This window comes from Hippopotamus amphibius, chromosome 15 (assembly GCF_030028045.1).
Source record: "Hippopotamus amphibius kiboko isolate mHipAmp2 chromosome 15, mHipAmp2.hap2, whole genome shotgun sequence".
NCBI classification, from domain to species: domain Eukaryota; kingdom Metazoa; phylum Chordata; class Mammalia; order Artiodactyla; family Hippopotamidae; genus Hippopotamus; species Hippopotamus amphibius.
This window is the reverse complement of record NC_080200.1, coordinates 3,960,670-3,988,578: the sequence shown is the minus strand read 5'-3', so window position 1 is coordinate 3,988,578 and position 27,909 is coordinate 3,960,670. Positions and strand designations below refer to the sequence as shown.

General features: G+C 55.1%; 1 protein-coding gene across 5 annotated transcripts in view; it reads left to right on the top strand.

The window, feature by feature from the left end:
* PTPRS (protein tyrosine phosphatase receptor type S) overlaps positions 1–27,909 on the top strand; it is a 236,610-nt gene that overhangs the window by 187,414 nt on the left and 21,287 nt on the right. For all 5 annotated transcript variants that reach the window (XM_057709361.1, XM_057709362.1, XM_057709364.1 and 2 more), the window contains 7 exons: positions 5,285–5,395; positions 16,361–16,630; positions 18,195–18,776; positions 19,808–19,941; positions 20,161–20,305; positions 25,552–25,857; positions 27,214–27,407. In XM_057709361.1, coding sequence (XP_057565344.1) covers positions 5,285–5,395; positions 16,361–16,630; positions 18,195–18,776; positions 19,808–19,941; positions 20,161–20,305; positions 25,552–25,857; positions 27,214–27,407 — 1,742 coding nt within the window. The remainder of the gene's footprint in view (positions 1–5,284; positions 5,396–16,360; positions 16,631–18,194; positions 18,777–19,807; positions 19,942–20,160; positions 20,306–25,551; positions 25,858–27,213; positions 27,408–27,909) is intronic.

Here is a 27,909-nt window from a genome sequence, read left to right as displayed (position 1 = left end):
CGAACGTCTGCGTGTGTGTGTCTGGGCTCCCTGTGTGTCCTGACCTGCACCCCGTGCGTGAGCACACACAGACTATACCATCGGCACAGGGGTCGCCTTTCCCCTCCCAGAGCCAAGCTTATCCACGTGCATCTTGGCCACACGTGTGTCCACGTGACAGTCCCTCCCATGTGCACATCTCAGGCTGGTCGTTGTGTGCGCGGACACGTGTGTGGTTCGGATGTGCCCACAGGCACTCCCCCGTGTTTCAGTCCATTCTGAGTACACGTGGTGGTGCACCCCCTCTTTTCTCGCTCCCCTTCCTCTGAGGGCCTCCCCATCGTTCTCAGCGCCCCTCCCCTCCACTCACTGCCCAGTCTCGTCCTCCGAGGAGTCCCGTCTGCCCATCCTCTGCTTTCTGCCCCTTCACTGAAGACCCAAACCCTGAAAAGCGGTAGCTGTTAAGCCCAGAATTTCTTCCCTGGGGACACCCGGACCTCGCACTGGGGAGAGACATAGCCTTCCCCGCCCTGACCTCTCTGAGGATATCTGCAGCTTAAGGGGCTCCGCTGGAGGAGTGATGGCAGCCTGGGAACCCAGTTGCTTCTCTGCTGGTTTCCACCACTGTTGCCCTGATATAATGAAATGATTAAGAGTGTGGACCTCAGTGCCTGCTCCTCTCTGGGTTTCAGCATCCTCATAAACCATGCCCACTCCCTAGCGTTACTGGGAGGGGCCCCTGACAGGCTGCTTGGCACATACCAAGTGCTCCGTGAACATCAGCTGCTTTAAAAACTGTGATCAAGGGACTTCCCTGACGGTCCAGTGGTTAAGACTCCACGCTTCCACCGCAGCGGGCACGGGTTCGATCCCTGGTCGGGAACGAAGATCCCGCGTGCCCCGCGGTGCGGCCAAAGGGGGAAAAAAAAAAATCCTCATCAATCTGATTAGTATTCTGACCTCCCCTCCCGCCCCCCACGAGGATACAGGCTTCTGCGTAACCACCCGTTAATGTTCCTGTTCTCTTTTCTTGTCCCTCCGTTGTAAACGTTCAGAAACCTTTGGTAAGTTTAATTTCTTCACCACGTCCACAACTAACGCCCCACCCCTCTCCGTGTCCCCCCTCCTCGTCCCCTCCCCTCAGACTAACGGCCACCGTGACAGTAACTGTGACCCACTCCACGTGGCATGTTTACTAACGCCTCCTTCCCTCCACCCCCGCCCCCGGCCACCCAGCCCTCCCCATCCAGGCGCCAGGGGGCTGCAGAGAGAGGAGCCCGAAAGGAAAAGAGGAAAAAAGACAAGACCACGAAGGGCTAGTAGAACTTCGCACATAATGCCCCCCCCCCACCCCCCCGCCGCATTCTGGGCCTTGACATTGCTGGAAAATAGTGAAATTACAGAAGTTTGGGGGCTGAATCTAGGGGGAGGGGGGACGGTTTCAGCTGGGCTAGTACTGGGTGCACCGTGGCATCTTTTCCCAGCATCCAGCCGGAATCTCCCGAATCCAACTTGCTTGGCTAATTCTTACTAAAGTGAGAATGACTAATCCTGGCACATGATAGTAACTTCTCATCTTCTTCGGAGTAGAAAGCAAAACCACCTTTAATACTTCAAGAGGTGTATCTTTTCCTCTCAATATAGTGGGCGTGGGCTCTTTGGTCATCTTGGGAAGTTCTGTCCTTCGGCCTCTGGCTTCTGTCACTTGGACTATGGTAGTCCAAGTGTAGTGAAACAGCCTGGGCAGGAGGTGACCTAGATTCCCACTGACCCAGATTTTCACTCTCCACGGTGCGGCCTTAGGCAAATGCCCCACCCCCATTGTGTGAAGAGGGAGAGTGGCCCCGTTAGGTTGGGGATTTTGTAAGAGATAATATAGGGCCCCCCCCTTAAAGTCTTAGAGGGGCCCTAACCGGGAGGCTGGAGAGCTGAGTTCAAGGCCCAACCCTGCCTCTGACTCAGGGCGTGACAATTCCTTGGCCTCTGGTGGGCCTCAGTTTGCCCATCTGCGAACTGGGCTTGGGCCAGGCAAAAAAAGCCGTGTTTTCTCGCCCTCGGTGGCTTCTCTGCCCTGGCCTTGCGGTGCCCAGGTCCTCAGCAGGGTCATCGGCGGTGGGGGGGGGGGGGGGAGAGACCCAGATCTCCCCTGGGAAAATGAGCTGAGGATGCAAAACTCTAGCCCAGCGCCACCATTTCTGGGCTCCTGAGCTGTCCCAGCCCCCAGCACCCATGTAGACACACAGATCGTCCTCTTCCTCTTTTCCTTTTGGACGTTAAGGAGGCTGCAGGGCCCTCCCTCTGCCCTCCGTCCCCTTTCACTGTCCTCCCCTGTCCCTTGTACTTGGCCTGTCTGTAACACCTTCCCTTTGCTTTATTAATGCCCGGCCCTGGGGCACTAACCCCTCTCCCTGTGTCTCTAACAAGACTTCTGAGACTCCCATTGTTCCCTGTCCTTCCCGAGAAGGAAAGTAGGAGGGGAGGTCGTGGACCTCTGTCCCTCGGCCAAGAAGGAAGGCAGCCGACAGGGCCAGGCCAGGCCATGGACCTCCCTGGGGCATAGTCACGCCTCTCAGGCCTGTTCAGAGGGGCTTCTAGACTCATCCCCTCCTTCCCCAGGAGATTCTCACCTCCTACAGGAAGCCCTCCTGATTGGCAAGCCCTCAGACCCCCCCACCCTGCTCCTAGGGGCCTGGCCTCATCTTCCTCAGCAAGGCCAGCAGGGTCCATAGGCACAGAGCTGCCTCAGCCCCCTCCCAGCCCTGGGGGCAGAGGGGACAGGCCTGGCTCGTGGCCCGGCCCCGCCTCCCTGGGGCCCCCCGGCGCCCCCCAGGACTGCCTTCTGACATTCACCTGACTCTCTCTGCTTCCCTTACAGAAAGCACTCCGATCCGAGGTAAGAGGCTCTTTCCTCACCCACCCACCCACTCACACTCTCTCTTGCTGCCCGCCCAGCCCCCCCGGGCTCCACAGGGGGCTACCCCAGGCCCCCTCCACATGTCTCCTCCTCGCCACCCCGCCCAGTGTCCGTGCAGTCTCTGTGTCTATGTCACTGTCTGTGGCTGAGGGCTGAGCGTGGCCGTGGTGGCCCCTTGGGTCACCTGGCCACAGTCAGGGGGTTGTGTCCTCAGGAACGGGCCGCACCTCTTGTGCCACCCAGAGCGCTGGGAGCCAGGTTTATGACCACCACTCTGTACACAGCCTTCATTCGTCTCTAGCCTCGGTTTTCCCATCTGTATGATGGGCGTGCAGAGGGAGGCCTTCCAGCTCTGAAGCTTTGATCTGGGTGGCAGGGCGGTGGGGAGTGGGGGGTCCAGCTTGAGGGAGCAGAGAGACAGGCAGTCTCAAAGGCAGGCTCATGGTGCTGCCCCAGAGAATAGACTAGAACAGGCCTGGGTGGGAGCCCTAGGGAAGAGTCAATGTCTAGTCCTGACTTTGCTGGGAAATGCTGTGTGACCTAGAGCAGGCTTCCTGCCCTCTCTGGGCTTCTATGGTAACCCCTGCCTACCTGCTTCCCTGGGGCCTTGAGGTTGGTAGGAGGTGTTATGAAGGGGCAGAGCCCTAATCGACGGCCCCCAGAAAGAACTCCCCAATCTGTGGGTTCCCCGCACTTCCATGGGACACCCACAAACAAAGCTGGGGGGAGGGGTCTACTTGGGACCTTGGACTGGATTTTTGGACTCTAAGTGTCAGGGACTCCGATCAAAACCTGTGATGAGAAATAAACAGAAACAACCCGTGACTGAAACACATTTGGAAGTATTCCCTAATCTTCATTTACTCGTGGTCAGCAAGTCCCAGGGCCGAGGCCTGTGATTCTCACGTATTTACAGATATTCACACAGTTTTATTTACTTATGAAAATGAGGGCTTTGGTCCAGCACTTTGATTTCAAGAATACTATGGAAACCTCTGCCTCGTTTTTATTTGTTCACGGGAGCTCATGTATTTAATGAAGGCCCATGAGTTCAAACATACTTAGAGATGTTCGCTGGACTTCATCTACTTGTGAAAATGAAAATTTGCCCCAGGCCTGTGGGTTTCAGATCTCTCTGGGAAATTCTTGGCCACATTTTCATTTACTCGTGGGCACTGTAGTGTGTGATCAAGGCTTTCAAATATTCTTAAGAAGGTTCGTTCATTTTCACATGTTCTTGGGAAGCGAAGTCTTTCATCTGGGCCTGTGATTTCAAACATATTGGGGGAGGGGGGCTCTGCCCTATTGTCATTTACTCATGGGCACCAAGACCTTAGATTTGGGTCTGTGATTTTAAACATGCTTGAAAAAATTGACCTCTTCTTTAAATTCTTATTCATTCATGACCAACAAATTCTTTGATCTAGGTTTATGATTTCAAACACACTGGAGGCGTTTTAGCCTCAACTTTATTTGCACAGATTAGAGGTTTTCCGTCAGACCTCTGATTTCAAGCACTTTCGAAAATTCTCCCCGTTCACCTGTGAGCGCCATGGACGTGGGTCTCCGTACATGATGGCAAACACACTTGAGAAAATTCATTTACTCTTGAGCAAAGAGATCCTGGATCCTAAAACAGGCCCGTGAATTCAGATGGACTGACTTAGATGACTTGAAATCTCTGGGAAATTCACTTAGCTTCAGGTACAGAAAGCGTGGATCCGGGCCTTTGATTTCAAACATTTCCAACATCCTTGACGTACCTCACCCTCAGCATCCTTTTCCTTTGCTCTCGTGCTGAAAGTTAAACACCCTTGAAGAAATGCAACCCTGTCTCTGTTTAGAGGCGCCATGGGCCTTGAGGCCTGTGATTCCAAACATACTTGAGGAACCCACACCCACGGTCATTTACACACGGGCGCTGGTTGAAACCAGCGAGCGACCACGAGCTCCCTGAGTTGGCACGTTATTTGTGGAGGCCCCTTAAGCATCAGGGTCTTAGGGATGGCTACTATGAATCGGGACAGCCAACCTGCTCTCCACACCCCGCTGCCTGTAAAGCATCACTCGGTGCTTTCTCGAACACACCTCTGTCGGCACACATTCCCCCCAGCTTTGTCACTCAACGTGGCAGTCGTTTACAAGGTCCCAGCTGAGGGTGGAGGATTTGCAGGGCGTGCGAGGTGTACAGGCCAGGAGGGGCCGGGATCGGGGTGGGGAAAGGCAGGCAGGGAGGCCCCGACCCAGTGGGGGCTTCTAGGCTGACTCAGCTATTGCATCTGCCTCTCCGGCCCAGCCCGACTAAGAGACGGAACTATGGGACAGCCCTCCTGCCAACCCCCACCCCGAGGTCTCGCCTGATGGGCCAGGCCTTGTCCCCTTTTCCCACAGGAGCCCTGCAGATTGAGAGCAGCGAGGAAACCGACCAGGGCAAATACGAATGTGTGGCCACCAACAGTGCCGGCGTGCGCTACTCCTCACCCGCCAACCTCTACGTGCGAGGTAGGGAACGCCGTGTCCAGGTCAAAGGCAGGGACCCACCCCACTCGTCCCCCTCCCTCCTCGGGCTCACAGCCTCTGGGCTCCCCTGTCCCCTGCAGACCCCAGCAGGCAGGCCCACCCCTGCTGGTGGTGGCCGCGGGACCTCGGGCGAGGCCGTGTCCCTCTCTGGACCTCAGTTTCCTCGCCTGTAAAATGGGGGCAGCTTCGGTCCCCTCCCACCCCTGTGCCTTGTGATGGCCGTCCCGGGGGCTGCAGGACTTGGGGAGCGGAGGGGCGGCAGGAGGGAACGGGGCAGGGCTGGGGGGGAGGGGGCGGGGGGGGTCAGTCGTGGGCCTACAGGGCCGGGGGAGCCTGCAGGCCTCTGCCCCACCCCGCCCGCCCACCCGAGTCGGCTTCTGTGGTGTGTCGTGCGGTGCCTCCCCTCTGCTGTGTGCTCGCTTTGCTTCTCCAGACTTGTGGCCTCGTAGCTCCCTGCTTTCACCGCCCCCCACCCCTAATCTAAGAGTTGGGGGGGGGTCTTCAAGGCTGCCCCCGCCGGCCCCTCACCCTCAGCTGTCCCAGAGCCTGGTGCTCTCCTGGTCACCCCCAGGGAAGGATTCCTTTAGGCAGACGCCGTGGGGCTTGGGCTGAGGTTTGTCCGTTTCCCACGCAATCACACCCGGAAGCACGGGGGTCCTTGCCCCGACACCCCACCCACCCAAGGAGGGCCTGGGAAGTGGCTACACAGACTTCCTTCTGGGCCCCTGGGTGTCCCCTCGAAGGCGCTGGGGGTGGGGAGGGGGCTGCCCCTGTCCCTAGACGCCTCTGTCGATCTCTTCTCATCCCCGGGTCGGTTCTCTTCCATCCTTTCAGAAACACTAGTGTGCTTCCTCCTCCATCTCCTGCCCCCGTGGCTGTTTCTGATCAGATTTGTGGTAGAAACAGCTTCTGCCTGCCGGGGAATGGGGTCCCGTTCGTCCCCCGGGCTGCCCCAGTGATTCTGTATGGGGCGCAGCGACCCGGTGCCACCCTTCTTCGGGCCTCCCTTTCCCCCGTCCGACGCACCAAGCCCCTGCCGTTCTCCACCTGGGAGGCCGTGCGGCTCCTCCCTCACCCGGAGATCCTCAGCCCCTCGGTCCCCCCACCGGCCCTGAAGCAGCACCTTGGCTGCACCTGGGCTCTGCATCCCGGTGCATCTCTGAGGAGGAGGCTGCGTGGGGGGAGGGGACGGGGACGCGGGGGTGTGGGCGGGCAGGGGGCTTACATCCGATCCGCTGCCAAGGCACCTCTGGTGAGTTCTAGCGCGTCCATGACTCCAACCGACCGGTCTTCGTCTAACCTGCTTATTTCTCTGCAAACACCTGGGATGGGGGTTCGTAAGTCTAGCAGAGCTCAAGGAGGACAGTGTGGACGGCAGGCATTGGGCAGGGCGGGGGCGGGGCCTCTAGCCAGGGTGCGACAAGGGAGGGGGGCCTTCTGTGTCCTCGCCCCCCCCCCTCGGAGGTGGGGTCCTTTCTTTGGGGGGGTGTCCAGCCTCCCATTCTCTGCCTGGGTCTCAGACGCTCCAAAATTGAATTTAAAAAAAAAAAATCATGGAAAGCAAATGTAGATCTTGTATGTCAAAGAAAGAGCGGAGGAAAGACTAAAAGGTCGTTGCTGTTCTTTTTATTTTTTAATTTTAAGTTTTTTTTTTGGTTTAATGAAAAAAAATCAACAAACTATTGCAGCTTGTAGCCTTGGGAAGTCCTCTTTTTACTCTCTGTATCTCCCCTATTTTTTCTCTTCTCCCCATGTCATTGTGTTCTGCATCAAACCCCCTTTACATCCCTCAGAGCTTCGAGAAGGTTGGTGTGTTTTTTTCTTTTTTACTTTCTTTACCCACATTTTTACATTCTGAAAGTGACACGCACACACACGAAATGCACACAGACAGGCACACGGACACATGCAGACATGCACACGGAAAATAATAGAAAAACGAACTTAAAAAAAAATGATGCAATACGAATAATGAGCTCAAAGCGAACAAAACAAAACAAAAAACCGCCAAGCGAGAGCAAAAACCCAGAAAGACACGAAAATCTCAGCCGCGCCCAGCCCGGCCTAGGGCCGGCCGCACACATGCGATGCTTGCATTGTGGTCGCCTCTATGCATCCTTTGGTAATGTTGTTGCTAAGTTTTTTGCACTCCTCGTCGTCATGGTAACTTGGGCCTGATGCATGCTGGGAGAATGTAAAAATTTCTCTGCATGCCACTCTTGTCGGTTCGGTTTGGTGAATTCCCAACGCCTTCTGTTGGAGTGTTTCTCGTCTTCCGTTCTGTTTTCTCCTTTGGTTTTCTTCTTTTTTTTTTTCTTTCTTCCTTCCTTTTATTTAATTATTAATTTTTTGGTTTGGTTTTGTTTTGAGGGGAAAAAACCGATTGGTTCGTTTTTTTTTCCCCCTCCCATCCCTGTCACCCAACCCCCCCCCCCCCCAAAGCGTTTTGTCTTTGGTTCTGTCTTGTGTTTCCGTGCTCTTTGGTTTCGGTTTCTTGGGCTGAGCTGTTTGTGTGGTTGTTCTCCAAACGCATTGTGATTTAAAAGCCAGTGTTCCTGTCCCAGCTACCATCCAGGAGGGCGGAAGGGGTCCCACAGCTGGGATGCTGGGGCAGAAAGTGACCTCCCGGGCTCAAGAGTACAGGGGAGGTGGCGTAGACAGATGGCGGGAGGTCAGAGCCTGGGTGGGGTGTGTGAGGAGAGCAACCCAATTTGCCTGACCTGACTGGCCACCTCTTTTTTACCCAGAGCTGGCGCCTCAGCCCCACAGGGTGGCCATGTTGGAAGGGAGCTTAGCAGGCATGTTCCCATCCTTCTGCCTCAGCGTAAGACCATCTCCCACCCTCCCAAACAACCCCAAAACAGGCATTTGAAGCACAGCTGAATGGGCACCCAGCATTTTGAGTTCTTGTTCAGCAGAGCAACACGTCCAAATATGAGACGTGGCCACCTTTAAATGGACCATCCTTCCAAAATAATGCATGCTTGGCACATAGGCAGCACTCAGTATGGTAGCTGGTGTGATGACGTTTTGCATCCTGGCTGGGTACTGATACAGATCTGCCCGTCAGAAAATGTAGCATGACAGACTTTGGAAGAACTACTTAGCCAGTTATTCTGCCCTTTAGTGCTACGCCTCTGCCTCCGAGGTGATGTTGGCTGCTTCCCCTACCACCTCACAGGCTCTGGGCCCAGTCACAGGCATCTTTTGTCCAGCAACACAGCACGGTCACTTTCTGAATACCTGAGCATCAGAACTGTGGAATTCTGGAGAAAACCCTGGGGAACTTTGGGCACAGCCCCTCCCCCCCTCTCTCTGCCTCCCCGGCTCTCCCTCTGCCTTTCTCTCTCTCTTTCAGATCTCCTTCTCTCTGTGTGTTTCTCTCATTCTTGAAACCTTTGGAGATGCTCGCTCCCATCTTCTGTACCCTCTCTGAGGAAAGGCAAGCCCTTGAGAGCCCCATTCCAATCCCAAATAAAAAAACAACCTCCAATAAAATATCCATTTAGATTTATAGCCACTAGCTCCCAGCTGACTACCCAACACAGATGATAGTGGAGGGCTGAGATCAGCCTGTTTGGGGTCACCCTTTTCTCTCTCTTGTCCCTCACCTGCCTTGTCTAAACTCCCAATTATTAAGTTCAGGGCCAAGGTGGCACGAGGACTTCAGATGCAATAATAGGGCATTTATTTTTCCTGTCTCCTTTTGAATCCAGAGTGAGAGCTGCCAGGCAGAACCTCTGGAAGAGAGAGGGCTCCCCGCTACTTCACTAAAGCTAGGTCCCAGTGAATTGAAACTGAGAGGTGGCCTGAGGGTCTCTGAAGACCACTTGGACTTTGGGGGCAGTATAGACTGGTGTTGAGAGCACAGACTTGGGGCTTGAGGAGACCCAGATTCAAGTCCTGCTTTTGTCCCTCCCTGGCTGTGTGACCTTGGACTAGTCACTTGGTTCCTTGGAGTCCCTGTTTCTTCATCTGAATAATAGAAAACATCCGTATGCCTAGCTCACAGGATAGTTGGTAGGATTCCATCGGGCAGATTAGTGCTCATTTAGTGCCCTGTGTAGCACACGGCACGTAAGAAATCGCAAGCGAGATTGTTGTAAAACGGGAAATAGAGTTCAGATAAATGGTCTGGGCAAGTCACTACCCTTTGGGGACCTCAGTTTCCCCATGATGTATTTTACATATCCGCTGTTTGAATAGGATGGCTTATGGGAAACGGCTTGGAAAAGAATTGGAGGGCAGATGTTAATTCATTTGCTCAGATCTCATTTTTTGCTAATGCATTTCTGAGCCCATCCCATGGTCTCATTTTCTCCTGGCTCCAACCCCATTCCCATGAGATCAGTGGCCTCCTCAGAGCCACATCTCACATCTTACTCCCTGTCACTCCCCCAGAAAGTTCCATGGCCAGAGTATGGGGTGGGGAGGGGGAGTCACAGTTTGGGTGTTAGGCTACGCCTGCAGATAAGTACCAGCCCAGCAGCATAGATGAGCCACCTAGCAAGTTCTGCCCTGAAAGCTACAAGTTTTTACATTGTTGCCAGAGCAACCAGTCCTGGGAGTAATTTGAGAGCAATCCCCACCCTCAACCTAGCTCTTCCTTCAATTCACAGTCTGCAGCTTCTACTGACTCTAGGTGATCCAGGGGCTGGAATGTTCAGATTTACCCTTCTCCTGAAGTATATCTCTGAGATTCAAAGGACCAAAGCCAAAACCAAGCCCGTTTTTTTTTTTAAATGTGGCTGGCAGCTCTACTCCCAGAATTCCCCTAGGGAAGATGCAGCTCAGACTTTTGACAAGGTGGGAAGATGATCAGATTACATTCTCCTTGGCTGTTAATTTTCTTTAAAATCTTTAAAATTGTCAGCCTTTAAGTGGCTGAAGATGGTGTCCTTACCACTTGGTCTAGCAACATAGCACTAATGAACCATGGTGCACAGGACCCAGTTAAATGGGGTGCCACCCACCTGATGACATAGGAACATGAGGGGAGAACTTGGAGCTAACTAGAGACGTGGGAAGGAACTTTCCACCTTTAAGAGACTTAGGATGTTGTCAGGATTTTGGAGGAAGCCGGATGGGGATAATTCAATGCCAGTTCTCAAATGCAGAGCTAAGAGATCAGGACTCGATATCTGATGCCAGAAAGAGATCTAGATTGCCCCAATTTCCAGGTGTTCTTCAGAACTCTTTATCTGCAGCCCCTACACAGGCCTCTTCAGATCAATTCCTAGCATGGAATTTTGCAGGGCGAATTGTTTTTAAAATTAAATTTTTGGCACCCGAGCTGTCTAATTGGTGGATATGACGTCTAGCTGGTCCCCTTACCTGCTGGCACCCTCAAACAAGAGTAGGTATAGATATTGGGCCTGGAACCCTCACCCCCTCACCTCCTGTATCTCCAGAAAGACTACCACTGGGGTATGTTGGTGAGGTGCCCAGTTCCTGCTGGTCACATCTGGCCATGCCTCCCCCACCCCCTACCCCCGAAGCCCCTGACTTGACCGTGGTGGTAGGCAGTGGCAGATTAGGACCCAGCCCTTCTCCTCATCCCACCCTCATCCCAAGGGGAGAGGGGACTCCAAGGGTGGGGAGGCAGGCTTTCTTCCGTGTGGACATGGCGGGTGGAGGTGGGGGTGGGGCCGTTCTGCAGGAACACTGAGCTCTAGACACCTCGCCTGCTGCCTGCCTCACACCCTTTGCATTGCTGTTTCCTCTGTTTTTTGGGGGTGAGGGGACCATTAGATTACACCTTGTCATTCAGAAAGCCCCGTGTCTCCGGCGGCCACAGCGAGGAGGCAGGGGGAGTCAGTCAATTGGCAAGATATCATCCCATTTTCTGCTAGAATCGGGGAAAAAAAAAAGTTGGGAGAGAGAGGGTACCAAAAAAAAAAAAAAATCTAGTGAAAAGTATCTACAGCACAGCAAAATGTCCAGCTCAAAATGCCAACAGCTTGCCAAGGCCGCTGGTCCGCCCGTGGGTCCAGCCAGGTCCCTCCCGGCCTTGCACGTTATCCCGATGGCGGAGGGAGCTGGTGATGGGAGGGGGGAGGCAGGATGATGGAGAAGGGGAAGGGGGAGGGGAAGGGAGATACACACAGGGCGGTACCCACCCTCCCTGGGCCACAGGCTGGGGGTTCAGTGGAGGGGCTTTGGAATTAGCCTCAGATCCCCTTCCCATCCCCTGACAGGTGTAATCTAAGCTTAAGTAAACCTTGTGGAGGCTGCAGAACTTCTCGGTGCCTCTCCCCTCCCCTCCCCATCCACATCCTCATTTTGGCGTCTGGAGGAGCACCCAGCAGCTGCTCCCACCCCAAAATGCCCAGCAGAGCCTCCCAACCCCACCCCTCGGAGCTGCGGCTTGCTGAATCGTTGAGATGTCTGACACCGTTGAGTTCCCTACCTAGTGCTTCAACCAGATCACCTCACTTTTGAGTTTCCCCCCCCCCACCCTTCCCCAACCCCTTCTCCCCTGGACCTCCCCCCGCCCCCCACTTTTTTGGTTTTTGAGTTTCTACCTCTTCCTGCCTGGGGGAGGGGTCGTCTCCCGGTTGCTTTGACGGTTTTTGAGTTGTTTTTCCATGTGAATCGGGGTTTGAAGCGACCCGCCCTCCCCCCCAACCCGCCACCCCCCACCGCCCACCCTCCTGATCCCCTCACCCACGCGGGTCCCCCCCACTGGGACCCCCCCGGCTACTCGGTGACGAGAAGAGCTGGAAACGAGAGCCAGCTGGAGCGTGCTGAGGACCAAGGCTGGTGTGGTCCCCTTATAACCTGCCTGGACCCTCCATTCAGGTCGGTAATTGGGGGCGGGGGTCCCGCGGGGCCACTCCGTCCCGTGGGTTCCGCGCCCACCTTACTTTTCTAACCTGCACCTCAAGCTTGCAGCCAGGGGTGGAAAGATGATGTGGGTGGGAGTCAGCACCAAACTGGGCAGAACACAGCGTCAGCCGCCCGCCCTTGCCAACTGGGAGGATACCTAGAGGCCTTATGAGACCCCCCCCCCCAGGGGGGTTTTTTAAGCCACCTAGTTCTCATGGGCACAATCCTCCCCTAACTCGTGGCAAACCAGCCCTTTTCCTGCAGCACACCCTTAGAAACAAATGGGGTAGGTGAGAAAGCAAGTGGGCAAAGTGTCTTAGGTGTCAGCCTTCACAGCATATTGGCAGATCCATTTAATTGATGGCTGCCGGCCATGGTGGGGATTGCAAGCACCAAAATTACAGTTGTTGATAAATGCCCACCCACACGTAACTGACTTATAATTAACAACCCTGTACAGCAAGTCTGTTACATGCTCAAGATGTATGCCTTGTGTCTACTTCTGAAAAGTGTTAGAGGTACCTTCCAAGATATTTTAAGAGAAGATCAGATGTGAACAGGGTCTCTGGGGCATGACGTTGAGCCTTACACAGGGATAAATTGGGCTCACATTTAACCTTTAAATCCTAAAGCTAGCTCTTACTCCCTTTGATGCTCCAATAATCCCTTTCAGTATGAACCTTTTACTGATGGCTTCTGGACATTTATTATGATGGCTTCTGGATATTACTCAACTGGTGATTATTCAGTTGATAGGTGTATATGGATGATGGGTACTTTTGCCCTCTTTGGTATGCCCAGAGAGTAAGGACACAAGTTTGAAAGAGCCAAGAAGGGATGTGGATATAATTCTTGCTAATTACCGTGATAAGAGAAGGCTCACTTTATCTGAGAGGTAGGGATCAAGCATACCTGGTTTTGAGCTCTGGCCCTACCGCTTCCTTTCTTAGTGTCTTCCAGCTAGCCCTAGCTCCTCTGTGGGCCTCCACTGCCTCATCAACAAAATGGGCATAAGGTCACTGGCTTCTCAAAGTTGGAAGGGATTCAATAGAAGTTATTTGTATTACTTTTTTTTTTTTTTTTTAACTCTAATTCACTCTCAAACTCCCCTCAGTGATGAGCATCTCGTTGATTTCTCCAGCACCCTGGAAGGCCAGAAGGAAACTTCAGTGGCCCCATGCCCAGGCTGAGCATCTTCTGTGTGCTGGGCACTGCCCCAGTCAGCTTAATGGCCTTCTCAACACATCACTGATGGCCTCCATTTCACAAAAGAGGAAACGGAGGCTCCCGGAGGATGAGGTGCCTTCGCAGGGCTCATCCAGCCTCATGAGCCACCCACCTCTGCCGGGGCAGGTTTTCCATGGGACTCTGAGGTCTTGAGGAGTTTACCTTGCTGTGTGATTCAAAGTGACTTGGCCTCTGTTTGTTCAGCTCTAAACGAGGAGCAGGGAGAGAGTCACAGAGAAGTGGGGCTCTTGTGGCTGGGTTGGTTTGCTCCGAAGGTTCTTTTTCCATGAGGATCTCAGCTCTGTGGCTGCCTCTTGACCTCTAACCTCTGCCAGAGCCGTTGGGTGCTGGGTGGGGAGGCCAGATGCTGTGTTCTGCCAGGGTTGGGGGGCATCTCCCTGGGGAAGCCACAGCCCTCCTCCTTTCAGACCCCGATTTTCAGCCCCACACCCATTCCATGTTTTTTTTGTGTTTTTTTTTTGTTTTGGTTTTTCTTCTTCTTGCTTTTGGGTGTTTTGTTTTGGAGGGGTTTTTTGTTTGGTTGGTATTTTAGATTATTCCCCCCCCTTACCCCGCTTTTGTTTTTTCATTTGTTTCCCCTGGTTTTGTTTTGGACGTCGATGCCGTTTTCTGTCCTATTAATTAGCTCCCCCACGCTCATCCCCCATCGTGTTCCGTTTCCATGACAACGCAGCGTTCGGGCATCCCACTCGTGCCTCGCTGTGGATGCCGGCGGCTGGCCTGGACCGCGTCCGCTGGCTGGCCGGACCCCATTCTCCCCCAACTCCCCCTGCCCTCCACCCAGCCCTGCCAGAAAGCTGCCCCCCCCCATCTCAGTGCCCCACCCCACCCCTCACCCCCAGTCTGTCTGCATGGCCCCTCTGTCTCCCCTCCCTGCCGCCCCCTCCCCAACTCCTCCCCTCTGCCGACACCTTCCACTTCCTCCATCCTGTCTCCAGCGTGACTCTGGACTTTTCGTGGGGCTTGCTTTTCGGAAGGGCTGCCAGCTTTCTTGGTCCTCCCTCCCGCCCCCTCGGAGCTCTCCCTCCTCTTTGCCTCCAGCCAGGATTCAGGGAACAGGGATTGAGATTACCAGCTTGGAACCCACACTGAGAGCAAAGGAACCAGGCTGCCTCCTTTTGCCCCTGGAGCACCCTCCTCTGTAGGACAGGCCAGATCCCCCTACAACCACCCCCTGAGGGGTGCGGCTGCACCCCCAGTTCCATGTAAAAATTAGAGGCAGGTCGGGTTGCCGCAAGTCACTTTGTGGCCCTGTTTAGCCCTGCCGAACCTCCAATCCGTCAACTCTACAGTTTGAGACAAGACTCCTTGACCCGCCCAAAGCTGGGACATGTCCACGTGGCTTCTTGGAGCCAGGGACAACCTTGTTCTGGCTGGAAGGGTTTACCAGGTAACCCAAGTCCTTTCCACCGCAGGGAAACATCTCCTACAGGGCAGCCGTGCCTCTTAGCAGTTCAGGTACCCATTAGTGCTAGATCCTTCCCTCCCCAGACCCCAAAACCCGTCCAGCTTCCGAAAATGGAGCCCCCGAAATGCATCCTGCTGCCTTCATGGTCTGCAAAATTGGGACAGAAGGCTGCATCTGCTTCCCCGCTAAGAAATGCACAGAACATGTCCCTGTTTTCTCAACGTTCAAGTTCATTCCCTCGTTTATTATTATTATTATTATTATTATTATTATTATTATTAATATCCTATTTATTATTCTGCCAGGGCTGTGATGTGACAATGTGACATGTCACATTGGGTCACATCCGCTAAAATGAATATGCACATTGAAGCGGGCCCCCTCCCCCCTCTTTTCTCTTTCTCTGTCCCTCCCTCTCTGTGTTCCTGTTTTCTCTCTTTCTCTGGACCCATCTGTCTCCTCTCTCTGGTACCCCCTCTGAGTATGCACTAAAGGCCCCTGAGATCCAGGCCTCTTCGCATTAGCTTTCTCTCTTTTCCTCCTCTGCCTCTTTCTCTCCTCTCTGTCTCTCTCTCTCTCTCTCTCTCTGTCTCTCCGTCTCTTTCTCTCTCTCAACCAGCCTATTTTGCATGCTGTTTGTGATTCTGAGAGCTGCATCTATCAATGGAAACTTGTCAGATCTGACAGAAGCTTTTAGAAGGGTTTCTATACCCGAAAACCACAAAAATTTCATTAGAGTTTCTCATCTTTTCCCTGAGGGCCCCCTGGGGAAGTGGGTGGGCCCCCTGGGGTCACCAGAGGGAGTGAGGATGTGGGGCCAACATCCTAGCCCCCCCGCCTCCTGGTCCCAATTCTTCCCGTGACCTCCCGTGCCCGCCCCCATCCCGTCTGACCTTCCCAGAGCCCCCCTCCCCCCCCGCAGCCCAAATCTTCCGAAGCTCCCTGGTTGGGAGAGCGGGCAGAGGAGCTGTTCCCCGATGCCACGTCTGTCAGCAAAGATGAGAAACAGCTGATAAATTTTTGTGTTCTTAACTGTGCTGTGGACCAGCTCCTCTGGTCTCTGAAACCCTGTTGCTATGGAATAATGCTTCATGTCTCTTTTATTATATATCGATATATCTCTCTCTATATTGTTTGTGAAGTACCTTCCTTTGAAGTTTTGGTTTCTTTGTGTTGGAATTTGGTTTTTTAATTTGGTTCTTTTTTTGTTGTTTTCTTTCATTTGGAAGAAAAAAAAAATTTCAACTGGGGGGAAGGAAACAGCCCTGTTTATATTTAAATTGTTTTCCACTTCTTTTTTTTCTTTTTTTCTTTCTTTCTTTCCTTCTTTCTTTCTTCCTGCTTTTCTTTCTTTTCTCCTCTGCATTCCGTCTCCCCACCCCCCCAACCCCGTGCATCTCCCGCCCCCCCTCCCTCCCCTGCCCTCCCCCACCCCCACATCTCCTGCCCACCCCACCCCCCAGTCCGCCGCGTGGCTCCACGGTTCTCCATCTTGCCCATGAGCCACGAGATCATGCCAGGTGGCAACGTGAACATCACCTGCGTGGCCGTGGGCTCACCCATGCCGTACGTCAAGTGGATGCAGGGGGCCGAGGACCTGACGCCTGAGGATGACATGCCCGTGGGCCGGAACGTGCTTGAACTCACCGACGTCAAGGACTCCGCCAACTACACGTGCGTGGCCATGTCCAGCTTGGGCGTCATTGAGGCCGTGGCCCAGATCACGGTGAAATGTAAGCAGGGGCCGTGGGGCATAGGGGAGGCAGGTCGGACGTCAGGTGTAGGTAAGGGGTACAGATGGAAAACCTCTAAGTTCTTCTTCTGGCTTCAGTCATTCCTGGCTGTGAAGAGGACAGTTATTCTGTCAACAAACATTAATTGGTGATAAATGATTCTGGGGCTGGCCCCGTGGAATGAGACCCAGTCTTGCTCTGTTGAGCTCACAGTCCAAAATGGGAGATGCCACGTGGCCCAGCAGCTATGATACAGGCTGATTAGAGCAGTGATGGTGGCCACGTAGCACCACTCAGACCTCCCCAGAATTAAGGTTGCAACTCCCAGGAAAGCTAGATCAGGGAAAGACTAAAAGTTAAACAGGAATGAGCCAAAACAGATGTGGAACATGTCTAAGAAAAGGAAACAGCCTATGCAAAGGCTCAGTGAGATAGAGCATGGCAGGTGGGGAGGGATTACAGATTCTCCTCACGTTTCAAATTTGTGGTGAGATTGAGAGGAGGGTGCCCTCAAATATCTTTTCTAGCTTTGGAAGAGGGGCCAGCAGACTACAGCCCATGGGCTGAATCCGGCCCGCCACTTGTTTTTATAAATAAAGTTTTATTGACAACCTGCCCATTTGGGGCCTGTGTGGTGTGAGCTCTTGGGACAAGTGGGAGAGAAAGTCATTTTATCCAGGTGCTGGGGACATGCTATAAACCAACCTCGGTCCCCTGCTGGTGGGGAAAACATACAAACTTGATCATGAGATACCATCAGGCAGTGATAAGAACTGGGCAAGGGCACCTCTAGCCAGGGTGGTGAGGGTGGCCTTAAGGAATGGTTTTAGAAGGAGCCAGCCATCTGGCCGTCTGAGGATTCCAGATTCAGGGAACAGCAGACGTGAAGTGGGAACAGACAGAAGGGCCCTGCAGCTGAGCAGAGTGCACCACAGAGAAGAGCTGTAGTCCAGGGGTCGCCATTGTTTCCTTCAGAAGTAAATATTTTTCTTAAACAGCAATTCAAAAACATTTTTTTTGGCCACACACTTTTTTTTTTTAAGTATTTTATTTTTTATTTATTTTTTTCATTTCATTGCACTGGGTCTTAGTTGCAGCATGTGTGCTCCTTAGTTGTGGCATGCAAACTCTTAGTTGTGGCATGCATATGGGGTCCAGCTCCCTGACCAGGGATCAAACCCGGGCCCCCTGCATTGGGAGCGTGGAGTCTTAACCACTGCGCCACCAGAGAAGTCCCAGCAAATTTTTTTTAAAGAAAATTTTCAGCTTTACGGACTGTGTAGTCTCTGCTGCAGCCACTCAGTTCTACCATCATAGCACAAAAGCAGCCATCAGCAATACTTGAGTGTGGCTGTGTGCTGATAAAACTTTATTTACAAAAACAGACCCCTCGGGCTGTAGTTTGCCAAAACCTGCTATAGATGGTAGGCTAGGGGTCATTAGGCTCATGGTTGCCACCGAGGAAATGAAGGCTCAGAGAGGGCAGTTGTGTGACTAAAAGTCACACAGCCTTGGGGGTCTTCAGCTAGCGTGCCCGACGGGTGACCTTGCCTCCCGCCCACAGCTCTCCCCAAAGCCCCCGGGACTCCCGTAGTGACAGAGAACACAGCCACCAGCATCACTATCACATGGGACTCTGGCAACCCAGACCCAGTGTCCTACTACGTCATCGAATATAAATCCAAGAGCCAGGACGGGCCGTACCAGATCAAAGAGGACATCACCACGACGCGTTACAGCATCGGCGGCCTGAGCCCCAACTCGGAGTACGAGATCTGGGTGTCGGCCGTCAACTCCATCGGCCAGGGTCCGCCCAGCGAGTCAGTGGTCACCCGCACTGGCGAGCAGGCCCCCGCCAGCGCGCCCCGGAACGTGCAGGCCCGCATGCTCAGTGCCACCACAATGATTATCCAGTGGGAGGAGCCCGTGGAGCCCAATGGCCTGATCAGGGGCTACCGGGTCTACTACACCATGGAGCCCGAGCACCCCGTAGGCAACTGGCAGAAGCACAACGTGGACGACAGCCTGCTGACCACCGTGGGCAGCCTGCTGGAGGACGAGACGTACACCGTGCGCGTGCTGGCCTTCACCTCCGTGGGCGACGGACCCCTCTCAGACCCCATCCAGGTCAAGACGCAGCAGGGAGGTGAGGTGCCCGCGGGAGGCACGGGCTTCTGGGGTCACAGCAGCATTTGGGGCCGTCCCACCAGAGGGAAGGAGGTGGCCGTGCAGTGATGTGCCTCCCGGCATGCAGCAGGCCAATCTTACCTGGAAGCCACCACGTGGTTTATTTGGACTGCATGGTGCTATAAAGTATTTTCATGCCAGTGTTGCAAAGCAGGAGGTTGTCGTAGAAAACCCAGATTTCTGGCTACCCCCGGAAAATCCGATTTGTTAAGCCCACAGGACTACAATTGGTCCTACGATCACATCCAGATAGATGCGGGCGGATGCATCTGAGCAAAGCGGCGTGGTTTCCGCTCGCCTCCCTCTTCTCTGTTAACTGCCCAGCCCCCATGCATCTCTGAGTTTGAGAATCTCTGTTCGCTGCTCCCACTGGAGGGATCCAAGCCGGCCGTTTTGAAATAGTAGAAAGTGGGTTAACCCAAAGTCCTTGGGCTGGTCTCTCACCTGCTGGCGTGAAGGACCCGCGGTGAGGGTGCAGAGCGTTTAGGTGTTGGGGCCCCAGTTCTCTGTGAGTTTCTGGGCTTTTTCTTATGGAACCTCAAATCCAGGAAGACTCAGGCAGCTGCCCAAGCGAAAGGATGGGAGGTTTGGAACTCTGCTGTCGTAAATCGGATACAGGGAAGAGATCTGTATTCCCAATTATAGGCCCTACCAATTTTCTCTTTAATTGGGGGGATGGGGAGGATGCTGGGGTGCATTGAGAAGGGGATTTTTAAAATGCTTTCCCACTGGCAGCAAAGAGGATGGGGGAATTGGGGTGGGCAGCTTACAACAAGGGGCAGTAGGGGGTCCCTGGAAAAATAAGAGAAATAAGAACAGTGGAGAACATTCCAGAAGCATCCAGAGCCTAACAGCTCTTCCTTTTAGGGCAGTGCTGAGCTTCACGGAGCTCTTTTTGGGAGAATGGGGACCTGGCGGGTTGGGCACCCTATGCCAGCGGACCCCTCCCCGGCCTCCCCCAATGCCAGTCCTCTCCCTCCCGTGCTGCAGTGCCTGGCCAGCCCATGAACTTCCGGGCCGAGGCCAAGTCAGAGACGAGCATCGGGCTCTCGTGGAGCCCCCCGCGGCAGGAGAGCATCATCAAATACGAGCTCCTCTTCCGGGAAGGCGACCACGGCAGAGAGGTGAGGGGGGTGGGTCTGGCCCTCACCCCAGGCGCCCGCTCTGGGCGACTCTTGTGTCTCCCCAATCCTGTGCCAGAATGTCTCTCTTCGCCCTTGTCTTTGTCCCGTCTATTGCTAATTTTTCCACCTCTCAACTCTTTTTCTCCATCTCCATCACTCTATGGGTCTGTGTCTGTCTGTCTCTCTCCATCTCCGTCTCTCTCCCCGCCCCGCCCCCAGGTCGGGAGGACCTTCGACCCGGCCACGGCCTTCGTGGTGGATGACCTCAAGCCCAACACGGAATACGCCTTCCGCCTGGCAGCGCGCTCCCCGCAGGGCCTGGGCGCCTTCACCTCGGTGGTGCGGCAGCGCACGCTGCAGTCCAGTAGGTGTCTCGCGGACCCCGCCCTGACCTGCGGGGGGGACCTGGCCGGCGCCTGCGCACTGACCCGGGCGGGGCCTGCGCAGGGGTGGGGGGCGCCTCGGCCCGTCCCGCCTCCCTCCTCCGCCTCGGGAGCGCGCTCCTCCGCGCTGTGCCTGGGTTCCCCCTCCAGTGCAGTGAGGGGCTCACCCGTGGACCCCACAGGCTCCAATTTCTCCATCTCCCTGGGGGACAGCCGTGGCCAGTTTCGCTGATGGCACTTTGTCTCTCCTCTGCTTCTCCCGGATTTGGGGCTAGTGGAATGGCCACGTTGCGCCCATTTCACAGGCGTTTGGAGGGGTCCGTGAGGCCTTCACAACTCACACCCCATCCTTCCCAGAGAGCAGAGAATGCAGACACAATCCCACCTCCCCAGATGGCCCTTCTTGCCCCCAAGACAAGGGTCCCCATTGGCGGGGGCCCCAGGGCGTGGGGAAGTCAGAGCTGATGCCAGGTTCTGGGGGGGAGTGCAAGACCCCCAAAACATAGGGCTCTCGAATTCCTGGAGTTCTTCGCTGTGCCCGCCCGGCCTCCCTGTCACAAATAGTCACCTTTTGGCCAGAACACTGCAGTCGGCTCTAGGCCACATCGTGGCCTCTGCCGCGCCCTCCCTGCCTGCTCTGAGCTCAGGGCCTAGGCAGGCCCCTCCGCCGCCGCCTCCCTGCCTCCCTCTCCTCCCTCTGCTCCCCTCTTCTCTGCAGTCTGGCCCAAGTGGCCCCCGCCGTGGCCCCCCTCTCCTCTCCTCCCCTCCCCCTGCTCAGTCAGTCACGGGGTAGCCACCCCAAGCCTTGTTCCGGAAGCCGCCTCGGTCATCAGACCTTCAAGCCCCACCCTGGGCGTGGGCACAGCGGGTCACGGGTCAGTCGAGAGTGACAGCAACTCGGGCCGGGGTGTCTGAGCCGCTGGGATCAGGGGCCTCGGAGACACAGCACCCACCGTCACCCCCGGCCCCCTACCCTCCTCCCCGCCCCACCGGGGCCGAGCCGAGCGCTCCGCAGCTCACAGGCGTGTTTGTGCGTGAGGCGATCAGTGAGGGTGTCCTGTGGCTTGGGCGGCCACGTGAGAGACCGGCACAGGTGCCGCGAAGGTGAGTACGCGCAGGTCTCCAGCGGGTTCACAAAAACGGCCCACCCTGCGTGCCCCGTAGCCTGTGCCCCAGCAGCTCTGGGCTGTGCAGACAGTCCAGAGCCCAAATTCAGACCCCTAAACTCTCCACTCCGCCGCCGAGAGGCACACCTGCTCGGGAACCGGGAATCCGGAACCCCTCCCCACCACACACACGCGTGCATCCGTGTGCGCATCCTCGCCGCCCCGCCCCCTCCCGAGAAGTCACGCAGGTTGGGCCGGATTGTGAAGGAGGCGGCCTCCAAGGTCGTCGAGAAAGCGGCTTTGGCCCAGCCACGCGAACCTCCGGGGCGGCCCAGGACAGGGAGTGGGGGAGAAGGGTCCCCCCCGCCCCCACTTCGCGCCCCGAGACTGGTGGGGCCCGAGAGAACTGCCAGCCAAGACGCAGGGCCAGGCGTATCCCTCCCCACCCCTCCGTCCCCCCCACCCGGGGAGTGCGGGCTTCTTAGGCTGAACTCAAGGGTAGGTGGAGGCCAGACCACTCAGCCGTGGGTCTCCCCAGACACCATCCCACCTTCCTGCTTCGTCGGCGCCAGCCCGGAACTGCAGCGTGCCCACACTGGGGCCGGAGCAGGGCTGCGCGCCCGCTTGCGGCCGGAGACCCACCCAGAGCTCGGTCTGGCCTTGTAGTTCAGCACTCCGCCATTCCCTCCCTCGTAAGAAAGTCTTTTTAAGTTAGCAGTTGAAGAGTGGAAGGTAGGTAACCAGACTGGGAGTTTTCTGGAAGGCGTCTTTCTTTCTTTTATTATGGTTTTTCCCATCATTGTCACCATCATCGTTGTTTCTTCTTTTATTATGGTTTTGGTTTTATGTTTCCTCCCCCTTTCTCAGTGAATCCATTCCTTCTGGCACATTCCTCGGTTGGTTTTTCTGCTCCTCCCTGATTTCTTTCCCCCCTCCCTCCCCACCCACGGGCACTTTTGGTTGGGGTGGCTGGTCAAGAAATGGGGGAGGGGACCCCCAAGTGTATAGTTCCGGAGGAAGGAACTCCAGTGTTTCACTTTAAGTGAGGTCAGAGAGTCATTCTGGTTGCAGTAAGCCATTGGAGTGGCCTCTAGGGTCTCTGGTAGCCTGATGTCTTTGAGGATGGGGGCCTCTGGTTCATCTCTGGCTCCCACACCCTAGCATGGGGTGTGCACATAGTAAGCGGTCTGTGAACACACGCAGTGAATAAACGCAGCTGGCATGATGGTGACGAGTCTATGCGCTCTGACCCCAGGCAAGGCCAGTGACCCCTCTGAGCCTCCCTCCAGGCAACACGGATTCTAGAGTCATGGGCATTTGAGGGAGTGTGGCTTCAGCCCTCCTCAACTGGCCTGAGCCGATAAAGGCACAGGCTGAGGTCCTAATTCCCAGCCTCAACCAAGACAGTCCACGGACAGCAGCTGAGCCTGCCTTCAAGGCCTGGCTCTCATCATGTGCCCTGGGGCAGGCCGCTTGCCTTTTCCGGGCCTCAGTTTCCTCACTTGTCAAATGGGAGGTGAATACCCAGGACGGGTGGGGCCTGCACGCAGTAGGTATACAACCGACAATAAAAGAATGCTAGGAAAACCAGGTGGACTTTGAAACCCGTTTGCCCGCCTGGGCCATGGCGTGGGGGTGGAGGGGTGCTAGTTCCGGCCACCTAAGGGGGTCATGAGAATTAAACGGGGCGCAATCAGTGGGCCGTATTTTCAGTCTATAAAGGGCCTAGGCTGCCAGGTGTGCAGAAGATGCATAGAATACGAGGTTTATCATCAGTAGTGCTCTTAACACAGGGCCTGGCCCATACTAGATGCTCAGCACATGGAAACGATTACTGATGTTCCATAAAGCCCTCAGCACACACAGCTGGTGCTTAACGCGTGGGAAGTATCACTGGTATTTAACAAAGCCCTTAGCATGCTGCCTGGCACACAGTAGGTGCAACATAAATGCAGCTGCTATTTTCTGTCTAAACATGGACCAGCAGAGTGCTGGGCGCAGAGTTGGCACTCCGTGAAAAGAAGCTATTAGTCGTTTGTAACAAGCTCAGTCTGGTGTCAGGCGCACAGTAGGTCCCCGAAACATGGGGGCTCCAGTGATTGCTTTGCAAAAGCCTTGGCACAGTGTCTGGTATCCAGTAAGTGCTCAATAAGTGGCTCTTCAAAGAGGTTGGCCTGGTGCTAAGCACATCGTAGGTGCTCAGATGGGAGCCACTGTCAGTCTGGAAGGGCTTAGCATGGTTGCGTTTTGGCTCCAAATGTGGAATTGTTGTCTGCAAGGTTCTTGGCACTGTGTGTGTAAACAGTAGGTGCTCAATAAGTAAGAACTATTACCATTTTTATATAAGGCCATTAGCACAGTGCTTGACACGTAGTAGGTGCTTAAGAAATGAGCACTATTAATGTTCTACAAGGCTTTTAGAATAGTACCTAGCATGTAGTAGGTACCCAATATGTGGGAACTGTTTCTCTTTCTTAATAAAAGCCTTAGCACAGTGCCTGGCATGCAGTAGGTGCTGCATAAACAGCAGCGGCTACTCTTATCTTCAGAGGGCTGTTACCATGACCAGCCCATAGTAGGTGCTCAATAAACGAGACATGCTGTTGATCTGTAATGGGCTTAGGTTGCCATTAGGTGCACAGTAGGGGATCACAACGGAAGAACTGAGCTGTAAAAACTTTGGCACACAGTAGGTGCTAACTGTGGGCTGTGTTGTCTGCAAAGCCCTGACCCGGTGCCATCACAGTAGGTGTCCGATATCCAGGGGCTTTTATTATTCCTCTCTATAGCCCTTGGCATGCTAACTGGCACACAGTAGGTGCTCAAGACTCAGGCATTGTTTTCTTCGCAGGTGAGGCCAAGAAGTAACCATTGGGGTGCCCTCCAGGGTCCCCGGCAGTACAGGTGTTCAGTAAATAGATGCTCTTACTATTCACCTATGAAGCTTTTAGAGATGCGCCTAGCCCATTGTAGGTGCACGGTAAATGGAGCTTTTGCTAGTCCTCTGACACACAGTAGGTGTGCAGGAAATAACTATTTCACTTATTCTCTGAAGCCCTTGGCATGGTGCTTGGCACATAGTAGGGGCTCAATAAGTATATTTTTAAAACTACAATTTGGCGAAGCCCTGGGCACCGTGCCTGGTACATTGTAGTTACCGAATTAATGGGGGCTTTTACTGCTTTTGCACTTGGCCGTAGAGGCTGGCACATCGTGAGTGCCCAATAAATGAGGCCGTTATCACTACTCCTTGGGCACAGTGCCTAGCACACAGTCGGTGTTCTGTAAATAAGTACCTTCACTGTCTTTCTACCTCTGGGCTGTGCCTGGCACACAGTAGGTGTTCAATAAACAAGTACACTTACTCTGTGAAACCCTCGGCACTGTGCCTGGCACTTAGTAAGTGGCCAGTAAATGAAGCTTTTATTGCTATTCTACTGGCAGAGTGCCTAGCACACAGTAGGTGTTCAATAGATGAGTACATTTACTGTCATTCTATGCCTGGTGCTTTACCTGGCACACAGTAGGTATTCAATAAGTAAGTATATCTACTGTTATTTTGTCGCCATGCCTGGCACATAGTAAGTGCCCAGTGAATGGGGCTTTTAGTGCTATTCTACTGGCAATGCCTAGCACACAGTAGGTGTTCAACAGATAAGTACATTTACTGTGTCATTCTATGCCTGGCACTATACCTGGCACACAGTAGGTGTTCAATACGTAACTGCCATTTATTGCTATTTCGGCGCCATGCCTGGCACATAGTAGGTGCTCAGTAAACAGGGCTTTTACTGCTGTTCCACTTGGCACGGTGCGCGGCACCTACGCGTGTGCTCCGGGAGGGACTGTGGCCGCCCATTCCCTAAGACCTGCTGTGTGCCAGGCGCAGCCCCGTGTGGTGAGTGCAGTGTTCTTGGCCAGCCTGCCCGGCCCCCATCCCCGCCCGCCCATCTCACCTTTGGTTGCCACCCGCTTCTTTTGGGTTCGACTTCTCTTTAGTTTGGTTCTGTTCTGTTATCATCTTTTTTTTTATTTTCTCTTTCCCATCTTTTGTTTCCCCACCCCCTCCCCGCCCATCCCGCCTCCTTTCCCCCCCCCCACGTTCTCCCCCCCCCCCATAGAACCGTCAGCCCCCCCTCAAGACGTTAAATGTGTCACCACGCGCTCCACGGCCATTTTGGTAAGTTGGCGCCCGCCGCCGCCGGACACGCACAACGGGGCCCTGGTGAGCTATAGCGTCCGCTACCGACCGCTGGGCTCGGAGGACCCGCAACCCAAGGAGGTGAACGGCATCCCCCCGACCACCACCCAGATCCTGCTGGAGGCCTTGGACAAGTGGACGGAGTACCGCATCACGGCCGTCGCACACACAGAGGTGGGACCAGGGCCCGAGAGCTCGCCCGTGGTCGTCCGCACCGACGAGGACGGTAAGCACCAGCCCCAGCCTGGGACCCCCGGGACCCCCAGTCCGGCCCCTGCTTTGGAGCCTTCTGTCCCTGGAAAACTGGGCTGGCTGGTGGTCAGAAGGTATTATTGGGTTGGCCAAAAAGTTCATTTGGGGTTTTCCGTAAGATCTTCTGGAAAAAAATGAACGAAATTTTTAGCCAGCCATAGAAGCCACAATCAGGAGAGGGAGACATGCAACCGTCACATCAGCCTCCCCAAGCCATCCCGGGCTCCTTGATCTTGGAATTCTCTGTTCTGGACCTTCCGGGCTATATTTCCTCTCTGAGCCTTGGGCCTGGCACGTTAAGCAGGGGAGCCCTGTATTTTGGTCCAGTGGTGGAAACCATGGAAACGGAGTGTAAGAAACAGCAAGCAGCACTTGCCACAAAAATTATGGTCCCCGACCCCAGAAACCCAATTTTTAGATTCTTGGGATAACCCGGGATTTGGAGCTGTTGGGTCTGAGACATCCTCTGTAGAAAGTAGGTAGATTGCGTGCGGATGGTAGGTAACCACCAGCTCTCTGGGGCATAGAGACTGATTGGTAGCACTGGCCGATTTCTGTGGTGTACATGTTCCCACCGTGGCCGAGCTAGAAAGTTTTAAGGCGGTAGTCACACAGTAGAAGCTGAGGGCATGGGGGAAAATGAAGCGGGCAGCTTCCCCAATAAAATTGCTGAAAACCTGGACCAATCGCTTTCTGAGCCATTGGCCTGGAAGGTTCCGCTGGCAGCCCCAAACAGTTTGTCCTAAGCATGGGGAAGAAATGAAGCCGTTTTTTTCACAGCACATGTTGGGGTGGGTGGTGGGGTGGGCTCTGAGCTTGGGGGCTGGCTGAGAAAGCACCCTGAAGTGCGTAGGAGCCTGCAGCTGGACTGCCTGGGTTCCCATCCCGGCCTTGCCTCCTAAAAACCCCGTGATTCTGGGATCAACGCTCTGTGCCTCAGTTTCCCTATCTGTAAAGTAGGCATAAGAGCCCCTATCTGGAAGGGATGATTTGAGGATGGAGGAAGTGTGTGTAGAGCGCTTAGAGTGGGGCATGCACGGCCCGCTCATGTCTTGTGGCCCTGGGCAGGTGGCCTAAGCTCTGGGGACCTCAGTTGTCCGTCTGTAAATGGGGCGCACCTGATGGGCCCCCTCCCTGGGCTGTGGGAAGCGTGAAGGAGGTATTCCCTCCAGGCCAGTGGTGAGCTCTCAGAGCGCCCGGTTAACCGGCAGCCACTCGGCACCCTGGCATCGGGCAGTGGCGCTGCCCGGGGCAAGGCTGGGCACCGCAGTAACTACCCCACCCGCCCCTCCCCTCCCCTCCCCTCCCCTCCCCTCCCCCCCCCCGCCAGTGCCCAGCGCGCCGCCGCGGAAGGTGGAGGCGGAGGCGCTCAACGCCACGGCCATTCGCGTGCTGTGGCGCTCGCCCGCGCCCGGCCGGCAGCACGGCCAGATCCGCGGCTACCAGGTCCACTACGTGCGCATGGAGGGCGCTGAGGCCCGAGGGCCGCCGCGCATCAAGGACATCATGCTGGCCGATGCCCAGGTGGGCGGGGCTCCGGGGCGGGGCCTGGGGGCGGGGTGGGGCGGGGCCTGGGCCCGGGCCCCTGCACTCCTGCCTTCTCGCTGCTTTTCTCTCTCGCTTTCTTTCTCTCTCTCTGTTTCTCTCTCTGGCTACTCCACTCACCTCCTCCTCTCTCCCCTGCCGCCTCCTCCCGCGCTCAGTGGGAGACGGACGACACGGCTGAATATGTAAGTAGCGCCCACCCCCGGTCACTGCCAGTGCTCTTCCCGCGCGTGGGGCGGCGGGCCGTGCAGTGCTGTGACCCCACCCCACCCCCCGCACGCCCCTTGTAAAAGGGTCTCCTCCCCTGGGCCCCCGATACACACCCAGTTACCTCTGGGAACTGGCAGCCTCGGTTTTGCATCAGGCAAATTGGCACCTGCTAGGGACCCCGGAGGTGTCCATTCTTACCTGAATGGCCCCTGGACTCCGCTGGCCTCGAGCCTCCCCACTTCCCTCCCCTACACCTTTGCTCCAGATGTCC